General features: G+C 43.8%; 1 protein-coding gene across 1 annotated transcript; it reads left to right on the top strand.

The window, feature by feature from the left end:
• Positions 1–1,853: 1,853 nt before the first annotated feature.
• On the top strand, positions 1,854–4,531 carry LORICRIN (loricrin cornified envelope precursor protein). Its single transcript, XM_077155946.1, has 2 exons — positions 1,854–1,974; positions 3,209–4,531. Exon 2 carries the CDS (start codon positions 3,232–3,234, stop codon positions 4,420–4,422), a length of 1,191 nt encoding a protein of 396 aa, XP_077012061.1. The 5' UTR covers positions 1,854–1,974; positions 3,209–3,231; the 3' UTR covers positions 4,423–4,531.
• Positions 4,532–11,897: the final 7,366 nt, after the last annotated feature.

Genomic DNA, 11,897 nt, shown 5'->3' with positions numbered 1-11,897 from the left:
AAACGTGGTTAGCTGTCACATGACTGCCAATTTTCATTTCATAACTAAGGGCATTCAACTACAACCTCCTGTGCCCATTACCTTTAAAAGAAATGATTTTTTGCACACATGCAAAAAAGGAGGAGGCCATGATCTCAGAATGTTAAACTTCCCTTCCCAAGACCAGGCTGTGTGCATCCTTTTCCTTAAATTTCCCACAGACAGATGAATGCATGGGCCAGCACAGGCCCTCGGATCTGGGTTCAGAGCCACTAACCCAAGCCTGCTCCCCTTCTCCAGAGTTGCCAGATGAAAGAAAACTGTTCTTTTTTTCCACCTATAGCAAACCATCTAGTTGGGGCCTGTCTCTCTTCAAACTATGCAATGTCCTCAGCTTCACACTAGGAAGCCTACCCCCTCCTGGAGACCAGGAACCCTTCCAGTGTGTTCTCTGAGGGTGAGAGCACCGGGACCCCTCCTGGCCTCACCCGGCTGCACATTGTTCAAACTGAAACTGGTGCCACAAGTTTCTCAAGGCCTTAGTCCAATCAGGATCATCTGGATCATTAAAAATGCCAACATAATTAACAATTTGTTGTTGGAGCTGTCATTTCAACACATACCTGGGTGGAACAAAGTTGAAATGTGGTATCTTAATAGGAATTCAGTTCCTGTGATGAAACAAGGTGTGGGGGATGGAAATGCTGTTCTTCATAGGCAGAGATGATGCTACCACTTAAGGTCGGCATGGAAATTTTGAGTTATTTTCCTAGAAGACAAGCTAAGCTTGCCTCAAGCCGTCCACAGACTCCCCTGTGACCTTGGAATCCATAAAATAAGCCTTAAAATGCGAGTTCAAGGTAAGGATGTGCTGTTATGGGAGAAAACAATTAAAAGGACAGCATCCACCACGGACGATGGGTCACTCCTGACAAGCCTGTGAAATAGGTATTACTATTCCCACTTGACAGACCAGGTAACTGAAGCTCAGAAAGTTTTTTCACTCCACGGTCAACAAACACCGAACACCTAATGCAGGCACCGCAAAGGTGACGTGACTTTGCCCAAGGTGACACAGCTGATAAGCAGCGAAAGAAGCACCCAATCCTCCTCATCGAACGTCAAGTCCACGCCATTCCACTGCTGCCCCCCAAGCTGGGGTCAGTGTCGTAGCACGAGACCAGAGACTACCCGAGCCAAAGGGCCATGGTAGAAAGAACCACATGGTCCATCTCTTAACTTACTGCTCTGCAAAGAAAATCAGTACTGATGATCAAATGTGTCAGGGACCCGTTGTTCAAGAGAGGGACAAATCAAAGTAATGATTTACATGAGTTACAGCACTGTCCAAGGTATGCAGCCCAGACCTGGGTGTTAGAGCTTCATGCACCATCCCAGGAGCCATCCCAACCCAGTAGGTAAGACAGAAGCTCCCGGTGAAGCACACATGAGACACTGGGGGAGAAAGTTGGGCACAGAGAGACAGATTATCTTCTAAAGTTCAAGGGTTTCCAGAGAAATGGGATCAGTGGGATTTGAAAGGTCCTACTACTTGGACCAAGGAACAAGATCTCCAATTTGACTCTCTTAGGCCACCTCAACAGCCTGGGACCTATGTCTCGAGGCTGGCTTTCTGCCTATAGAATGTGGCCCACATCAGAGGTTTGGGAAACAATGCCTGCCATCCACTCTGGCTGGCCATCCCCCTCTGGACAGCCTGACACACAATTGCATCAGAGAAGAGGCCAGTCACACTCTAGGCTGCCCATTTCAAGAATGCCAAAATCTCCACGAATGGGCCACCCTCTCTCTGCTTGCAATCCACCAGAGGAGGAGCTGACAGCCACGGGTCACGTAACTGAGGCCAAACATAGGAGGCTGGCCTGGATCAATAGATGAGTCAGGGCTGCTCAATAGTATAAAACCTTGGGGAGCTCCAGAGATCTTCACATCGCCAGCATCTCTTCCCCTCACTCAACCTTCCTGGTGCTTCAGGTAAGTGTGGGTTCTGCTAGCACTCATCTTCCCAGCTGGCCTCACCGAGCTCTGCAGAGGCTGGGTGGATCTGTGGGCAGGATGGGCCTCTCTTCCCTTTGGGCCCTACAGGACCTCTTGCTTCCCAAACACACTCATCGTCTAGAGGGAATTCAGGCAATCCAAAGGGGTTGGGAGTGGGCTTGAGCTTCTGCCACGCAGATGGTACGTCTCCCCTCATGGACAGAATGTCAACTCCACAAAGCCCACACTATTTCTTGCCTCTCTGGCCACCCTTCAGGGGCATGTGTGGTGCTGGACACAGAGGGGCACTCAGCAGAGACCTCAGGGGTAGCCTGTGAATGTGCTGGTGGACCTCTGGAACCTGTCAGAAGGAGAAGCTGGGCCTACTCCCAAAGAAGAGGGAGAACGCGGCAAAGAATGTTGCCGTTGGGAGGGATTTTAGGAGCCGCAGGAACTCAACTCCTTTTTGCAGGGGCACATGTTCTGCAAGGGAAATTCTGGGATACTTCCAACCGGTTATAGTCCTCTCTAGAGTCAAGGAGATGGCTGGTGTCATGTGGTCAGAGACACTGGTCAATCGACCATCAGGGGTTCCTTGGTCCTCTCCTGTCCACTGACAGGACCCTGGTGGAGCCTGCCTTCTCATTACTGGCCTCTGGGTCATGGCCTAGCTCAGCCTCACAGGTCAAGGGTTTGAAGTAAAGACATCTGCAGAGAATGAGGTGCAACAACTGTCCAACCTTCCAACACACCTCCTCCAGTTGTCTTGGAGATGGGGACAACTCTTCAATCTAGATAGAGGTTTGAGGGGACTTCCTATTTGCAATCACAGAGTCTGTGTTGGGACTGGAAGACACTAGTAGCCCTCTCATTTTGTAGACAAGGAAACAAGCGGGAGTGTGGGTGACTTCCCCAAATTCACGCAGAAGAAGTTAGAGGCAGAACCAACCAACACTGAGAGGTGGGATAAGGAGAGACATGGACCCCAGTAACTCAGCCATTAAAGCTTGGTGAAGACTTCCTGCAGAGGGACTCAAACTTTTTTTTTTTAAGTAACAATCCTTGGAGTCCCAGATGAGAGCTCCCTCTGCATTTGAGCAAGGTCAGAGCACGGAACCTGGTCCAGAGAGCATTGCTCCAAGGGGGTGGGCGTTGCCATGGATGCAGCTGCCTCCTTCGCAGCATCCTCCTGCTGCAGATCCAGTGATGTTGTTTTCTGTTCTTCTTCCAGGCTCCCCTCCCTCGCTAGACGAGATGTCTTATCAGAAAAAGCAGCCCACCCCCCAGCCCCCAATAAAGACCACCGGCGGAGGCTCCGGAGACTGCGGCTTCTTTAGCGGGGGCGGAGGCGGTTCCGGAGGCTGCGGCGGCGGCGGCGGCGGCGGCGGCTACTCTGGCGGCGGCGGTTCTGGCTGCGGCTACTCCGGCGGCGGCGGCGGCTCCGGCTGCGTTGTGGTCTCCTCCGGGGGCGGCGGCGCTGGAGGCTGCGGAGGCGGTTCCGGAGGAGGATCCGGAGGCGGCATCAAGTACTCCGGCGGCGGCGGCTCCTCGGGAGGGAGCAGCGGCTGCTTCTCCAGCGGCGGCGGCGGTGGCTCCTCGGGAGGGAGCAGCGGCTGCTTCTCCAGCGGCGGCGGCGGTGGCTCCTCGGGAGGGAGCAGCGGCTGCTTCTCCAGCGGCGGCGGCGGTGGCTCCTCGGGAGGGAGCAGCGGCTGCTTCTCCAGCGGCGGCGGCGGTGGCTCCTCCGGAGGGAGCAGCGGCTGCTTCTCCAGCGGCGGCCAGGTGGTCCAGAGCCAGAGCTACGGAGGCGTCTCTAGCGGTGGCTGCGGTGGCGGCGGCGTGTCCGGGGGCGGCTCCGGTTGCGGGGGCGGCGTGTCCGGGGGCGGTGTGTCCGGGGGCGGCGCCGGCTGCTTCTCCAGCGGGGGCGGCTCCTCCGGCGGCGGTGGCGCAGGCTATGTGTCCTCGCAGCAGTGCACTCAGCAGAGCTACGGTGGGGGGTCTTCCGGCGGCAGCGGCTCCGCCGGGGGCGGCTGCTTTCCCAGCGGGGGTGGTGGCTCCATTTGCGGCGGCGGCTCCTCCGGGGGCAGCGGAGGCTGCTTCCCCAGCGGCGGTGGCGGCTCCTCCGGGGGCAGCGGAGGCTGCTTCCCCAGCGGCGGTGGCGGCTCCTCCGGGGGCAGCGGAGGCTGCTTCCCCAGCGGCGGTGGCGGCTCCTCCGGGGGCAGCGGAGGCTGCTTCCCCAGCGGCGGTGGCGGCTCCTCCGGGAGCAGCGGAGGCTGCTTCCCCAGCGGCGGTGGCGGCTCCGGTTGCGGCGGCGGCTCCTCCGGGGGCAGCGGCTGCTTCTCCAGCGGGGGCGGCGGCTCCACCGGAGGCGGCTCCGGCGGTGGCAAGGGCGTCCCGGTCTATCACCAAACCCAGCAGAAGCAGGCACCTACCTGGCCAGGCAAATAAAGCCCCTGAACGCTCTGGAGGCGAAGAGCTGGAAGTGTTCTCCGTGGGCGCGGGCAGGCTTTGCACTCTCATGACATCACCCGGTTTCCAAACCCTTCATGTCTAATCCACCTGGGAAAAGCCAGAGCTCTCGGGCCTCATATTCTGCAGCTTTTCCACTTTGGTTTCTGTAAACTACCCTCCCAAACCCGATGCACCCTCAGCCAATAAATGCAATTCATGAGAATCTTTGAGTCTCCAGCAGTCTTTGTAGCTTCCGCGTTCATGCATTCCATTTCTCATTCCCTCCAGTCATTCAACCAAACACATTCATTCACCCAATATATTCTGTTGGGGGAAGGGGAGGCGTGCAGATGGGTGACAGCGAGGAGGGCGAATGGCTGACAACCGATGACGGACATGTGGATCCCCAAACACAAAGATCCTAGGAAAGACTTCAGTAAACAGTCCCTGGCGGGGTAGCCATCCTCGGTGTGCTCATTGAGCTCAGGGCCTTCCTAGCACAGAAGGATGCTTTTTCATAGAGCAGAGTCTGCTCTGGAAGGTCTCAACTCTTCGAGAGCACCAGCTTGTGCTATCCAGACTCACAGGGAAAGGAATAATCAGATCAGATATTATGAGCATCAATAGTATGTGAAGCACTGGTGGAGACACCTGTAGTGACAAGAGAAAGTAAATGAGCTGTTTCCTGCCCTCCTGAAGGAAATTACGCCTAACTTAGGAAGATAGGGCATAAATGTATGAGATTGTAAACATCAGAACAAAAGACATCATGGGAAAACACAGGAAGTTTTCCAATGAGTAAGGAACATGCTACAGTTGCTTCAAGGGATGAAGTAATTTTCCAGCTCCCCAAAGAGATGCATCAGTCTGGCTAGCAGCTTTCCAGACCCATATTCATGTGCTATTTCTACCAGCTCAAGGTAAATGTCATTTTATCGATTTATTCAAAATAAAACACCTTCCACATAAACCATCAGAAAGCCAAAGTACCCTCCCTTCCCAGTCACTATTGGAGACAAAAAGATAGATTCTCCTTGCCCAACTCTTCCATTTACAAAGTCATCATCCTCTTTATCAGAGACTAGAAAGTGTGTTGGCAAAGAAATAGACAATATAAATAAGAAACAAGTGGAAAAATTTAAATAGCCAACTGTATAATCAAACATTAGAACTGAAAAGTTTTTTAAATCTCACTAGATAAGCTCAATAGGAGATTGGAGATGACAAAATAAAGAATAAGTCAACTCAAAGATCAATACAAATTACCAATCTGAACAGAGAGGGGTGGGGAGAAAGGAGGAGCGCCTCAGGAACCCATAGGGCAGTAACAGATTATCCAACATTTTGCCATCAGCATGCCAGGAGAGAGAACGAGTGTTGGGCTGAAAAATATTTGACAAAAATAATGGTTGAAAATTTCCCAAATTTGGCAAAAGGCATAAACCTACATATTCAAGAAGATGAGACAACCTCAAACAAGAGAACCCCCAAAGACATCTACATCAAGGGGTATCACCTCAAACTTCTAAAAACTGAAGACAAAGAAAAAAGTCTTGAATGCTGGTGGAGAGACAGCATATCACATGTGGAGGAACTCCTGTGTGAGTGACAGCAGACTTCTTATCAAAACCAACGGAGGCTGGAGGAACTGGTATGATGTCCTTCAAGTGCCAGGATAAAAAGGGAACTGTCAACCCACAATTCTTTATTCTGTGAAAATATCCTCCAGGAATGAAGGTAAAACAAAGATATTCTCAGATGAAGGAAAGCTAAGAGAATTTTTCACCAGTAGACCTATCCTAAAAAGAATGGCTAATGGAAATTCTTCAAACAAAAAAGGAAGGATCAAAGTAAGTAGCCTGGAACATCAGGGAAGAAGAAAGAGCAACGTATAGTGTAAAATTGCAGGTAAATGTAAGACAATATCCTTTTCTTCTTGAGTTTCTAAAATATGCCTGATGGTTGAGGCCAAAATCCCAACACTGGTTTTCAGCACATGTAGATGATATATTTAGGACAATATTACTATAAACAGGGGAGAGTAAAGGGATCTAAATGAAGGTGAGGTCTACATTTCACTCGGAGTGGTAAAATGTCAACATCAGTAGGCTATGTTAAGTTATATATATAATGTAATACCTAGAACAACCACTATAAAAAACTATACAAAATGCACTAAAAAATACTATACGTAAATCAAATTGGAATTCTAAAACAAGTAACAGTGAATTTTTATTGTAGTATAGCGTATATATATATGCGAGTACATACTTTATAACTGACAGCACAATTTTTATTGAGTGAACTCATCCCTATAACTAAACCTCAGCAGTCTTCCTTATTCCCCTCCCAGGCATTAGCTTCCCCAAAGGTATCATTATTCTGACTTACTATTGTAGATTAATTTTGCTTGTTTCTGAAGGCTCTATAAATATAATCATAATGTATGTATTTTTTGTTTCTGACTTCTTTTGCTCAGCATCATATTTGTGAAATTCATTCACATGTTTGCTTACTTGGAGCTGTACTTTTTTTATTTTTAATTGGGTTGTTTGCAGTTTTTTGCTATCATAACATATGTCCATACCCGGCTTTGGTGGATACTGGCAGTTTTCCAAAGTAGCACATCAGAGTTCCTGAGCGATGAATGGCATTTCGCCAATGCATGGTTTTTGGTTTTCATTTATTTGTTTATTGCAGTCATTCTAATGGACATGAATAGTATCCTATTGTGTTGTTTATTTGCATTTCCCCGATTAAGAACCTCTTCATGTGTTTAGTGGTCATTTGGATATTGTCGTTTGTAAAGTACTGCTCAAGACTTTTGCCGTTTTTTGTTGCATTGCTTGTCATTAGCCACTGCAATTATAGTGATGGAAAGAATCAATACTCATAGGGAATATATTTATTTCACTTGCCCCAAACCCTGTCATACTTATTCAAGATTCTGGAAATGGACATAAGGATGATTCAACTCAACTTCCCATTCTAATCAGAAATCACCTCTTAAACATTCTTGAATGATAATTATCCAAACTTTTTATTCCACACTAAGGTGACTAAGATAACATTTCCATTTTTGAACATCACTTATAGGGAAATTCTTCCTTATATTGTACGTCAATCTGCATCTCTGAATCAACCACCGTTTGGCTTGGTTTTGTTCTATGAAACGTATGAAATAATTCTCCCCTTGACTCACAGGAAAAGCCCTTCACATATTAGAAGATGAACCCTACAGCTCCCAACCCCCACCCACAAGATTCCATTGATACTAATTTCTTTGTTGCAGCTAAGTCAACCAAACTGTCTTCCAGAAGTTTGGATGGTTCTCACCATTAGTCCCAAGTTTATATTATCTCTTCATGTGATCCACTTTTGAAATTGGTTGCTTTTTGCTGACATGCAAGGAAGCTCTGTAATCTCATCGGGAATCACAGGTCACTGCATTGTCGATTCTTGTAAATCTCCATCATAAAGGCTCCTGACTTATTTTGGCTCTCCTTTATCCTTCCTGAGCTGGGTCAAAGCCATCTTGTGATCTCTGACACGGGCTTTCACTTTTCAAGTGTGGTTTTGGAATGGTTATCATCAAGAGCACGAGTTGTTGCACTTTTCTCTTAAAGCTCTAAATACCATATCGACAGACTCAGAGGCCAAATTTAGCCATTCGTTAAACATTTTTCAAGCAACTACTTTGTGCCAGCCACATGCTAAATAAAAAGGAAATCACCCTACCCTCATGAAGCTTATCATCTGCTGGGGACAGAGATCAATAAACAAACAATTAGAATCCAGTGTAGAACAATTGCCAAAAGTAGGAAACAACCCATCACCCAGTGAATGGATAAGCAAAATGAGATATATACATATGATGGCATATTATTCAGCAGTAAGAGGGAATGAAGTCATGAAAACATGACAGTATGGATAAACCTTAAACGCATCATATTGAGTGAAACAAGTCTGACATAAAATGACAAATATGGTACAATCTCACTAATATGAACTAATTATAGTATGTAAACTCATAGAGATAAAATCTAGAATATAAGTGACCAGGAAATAGAATGAGGCTAGAGACTGGGAAACAGTTGCTTAATATGTGCAGTTGCTTAATATGTGCATAATTTCAATGTTAGGAGATGGACAGAGGTGATGGGGGCACGTTATAGTGAGTGTAATTAACAGCACTGAATTATGAGTGTGGCTGTGGTTGAAAGGGAAGTTGAGTCGTGTGTCACCAGAAGGAAAGCCAGAGGATCAGACATGGGACTGGATAACAGTGAATCTTGTAGTGGATGATGACTGTGATTGGCAGCACAAGTATTAAAATGTTCTTTCATGAAAAATAAAATCCAGTGTAGAACTCTGGAATCCATTAACAAAATTAATTTTTTAAAAAAAGCAACTCTTAGCTCTTATAACAAGTTTTCCAGAAAAATGTGCACTCTACCCCAGAAAGTTTCCATCATTGTCCATTGGAAACAAAAACTTCAACATATCTTTCTGTATGGTGATACAGAAATACACCGTTATATATTCACATGTAGAAGCCTTTTTCCCCTTTTTTAAAACTTTGATCACACCGTATACTTTACTATGCAATTTACTCTTTCTTTTTTTTTTGCATGGCTGGCACCAGGAATCAAACCCAGGTCTCTGGCATAGCAGGCAAGAACTCTGCCACTGAGCCACTGTTGCCCTCCCCATGCAATTTTCTTTTTTTTAACATCACAATACATCACGTGTCTATGTATTTTAAAGGCAAATAATGCTTTGAAATACAAAATTCGTAATATAGTATCATGAATGTATGAAAAATCCTTATAAATTATTAAGAAAAGTTTAAATAACTTAATATAAAAATGGGCAAAAACCATGAACAGACTTTTCACCAGAAAGTAGAGTCAAATGGCCAAAAGAGATGTTCAATTTCATTAATGATATGTAAATCATGAATTATATCTCAGCATTTCAGGTGCAAGGATTAAGAAATCTGATACTGCAACATATTGATACATTTTATATACCCTATGACCAGCAACAATAAAACTTTGTGATTCTAATTCTTTGTCTATGTGTGTTGCATTTATACACTTTTCACTTTTTTAAAGGTATATTTTGATAAAGCGAAGTCACGTTTTTAATCTTTACTTTTGTAGTTGGCACATTTTGTCCTAAGAAATCTCTTCCTATATCAAAGTCGGAAAGTAATTCATCTATATTTTCTACTAATAGTTTTATCTTTTGTTTTGATATTTAAACTCTTAATACGTCTGAATCTGATTTTTTGTATATGTTGTGGGGAAGGGATCCAGTTGCATTTTTTCCACATGGATAACCATTTTTCCAAGTTCATTTACTGAATAGTTTCTCCTTTCCTTATGATTTTCTGTGCTACTTCAATACATGTTAAAGTTCCATACATGAGTAAATTTCTTCAGGGGATCTATTTATGTTCCATTGACGGATTTGATTTTTCCAATGCTGGTATTGCATTGCGCTAACTACAATTGCTTCATAATAAATGCCAATATTGGTAGAGCAGATACATCCTCCATGTTGTTCTTAGAAGTGTCTATTTTTATGTGTGTCTACTCTTGAAACTTTGCATTACTATATACATTTTAGAATCTCCTTTTCAAATTCCATGTAAAGTTTTTATGGGTTTGATTGGAAATGCATTAAATCTACAGATCAGTTTTGGGAAGAATGGCAGCTTTACAATATTACATTTCCCTATCTATAAACATGTGATCTCTCTCTACTCATTTTTACTTAAGTCATCTGCAGTGGTTCAAACCTTTACATACCCCAGAAAATGTTCTTAAAGTTAATCCATTCCTAAGAGTTCTTACCTGATACAGTTGTTGAAAATTGAGACAACTCCAGGGATTATTTTACCTAAGCTATTAATAGAATGAATTACATTGAAATACTTTTCATGTTGTACCAATTTTGTTTTTCTAAAATGAAAGTCAACTTATTGCATATCATGTTCAAGCATTTTTGAATTTAGGTTATTTATAATTATTATTTCAATTTTTAATTAGAGAAATTATAGATTTACAGAAAAATCATACAGAGAATGCAGAGTTTCCATATACCCGTGCTGTTTTAACACTTTACATTCATGTGGTGACTTTGTTAACAATTGATGAAAGAATTACACTGTAACTGTTCTATTAACTATAGTACATACCTCACATTAGGGTTCACTCTATTTGTTGTACAATCTTATGCTTGTTGTTTTCTTTTTAGTTTTTATTCTGGTAACATATATACAACCTAAAATTGACCCTTTTAACTACATTCAAATGTGTAATTCAGTGCTATGAGTCACATTCGTAATTGCGTGCCTCCATCGCTACCATTCATTACACAACATCTCCACCACCCCAAATAGGAATTCTGCACAAATTAAGCATTAATTCTCCATTCCCTTTTCCCACCCCAACCCCCGGTAACCTGAATTCTAATTTCTGACTCTATGATTTTTCTTCTGTTTCATATCAGTGAGATCATGCAGTATTTGTCCTTTTGTGTCTGCCTGTTTCACAGAACATGATGTCGTCAAGGTTCATCTATGTTATGATACATATCAAAACTTCATTCCTTTTTATGGCTTAGTAAGATTCCATTGAATATGTATATACCACATTTTTCTATTGATGGACACAAAATTGAAAATTGCTTTCAATTTTGGGGGGATATATACATAGAAGTGGAACTAATGGATCGTGTGGTAATTCTATACTTAATTTTCTCAGGAGCCACTGAACTGTTTTCCATAACAGCTGCACCATTTTCCATTCCCACCAACAATATGTTCCTATTTATACCCTCTCCAACAACTGTTATTTCCTGTTTTTTTTTTTTCAGTAGTACCCATTCTAGTGGGTACAAACTGGTATCTCACTGTGGTTTTGATTTGCAGTTCCCTAATGTTGAGCGCCTTTTTATGTGCTTTTTGGTCATTTGCTGTCTTCTTTGGAGAAATGTCTATGTAAGTCTTTTGTCCATTTTTTAATGGGATCATTTGACTTTTTCTTGTTTAGTTGTAGGTTTCCTTATATATTCTGGATATTAAATCCTTGTCGGATATGTGGTTTCCAAATATTTTCTCCTATCTGTGAATTATCTTTTTCCTTTCATAAGCCCTTCAGTGTACAAAAGTTTTTAATTTTGATGAAACCCCATTGTTTGTTTGTTTTTTCCTTTGGTTGCTCATGCAACCTAGTAAGAGAGAGGAATTTGAAAATATATAATAGGTATGTACAAAAAATCTAGAACAATCATCATACACAATGATATAATGCTAAATTAATCAAAAATGAGAGAATCGGAGATATCTATTATTATATATATATTTACCCAGTGCGGTGAGAGAAAATAAAGATATCCAAAGCCTAATAATTGGAAAGAAATGAATGAAACTGACACAAATCACAAGAAATATGACTGTGATC

This window comes from Tamandua tetradactyla, chromosome 4, assembly GCF_023851605.1.
Source record: "Tamandua tetradactyla isolate mTamTet1 chromosome 4, mTamTet1.pri, whole genome shotgun sequence".
In the NCBI taxonomy this organism is placed as follows: domain Eukaryota; kingdom Metazoa; phylum Chordata; class Mammalia; order Pilosa; family Myrmecophagidae; genus Tamandua; species Tamandua tetradactyla.
The sequence above is the reverse complement of the archived record's forward strand: the minus strand, read 5'-3'. Positions and strand labels throughout refer to the sequence as shown.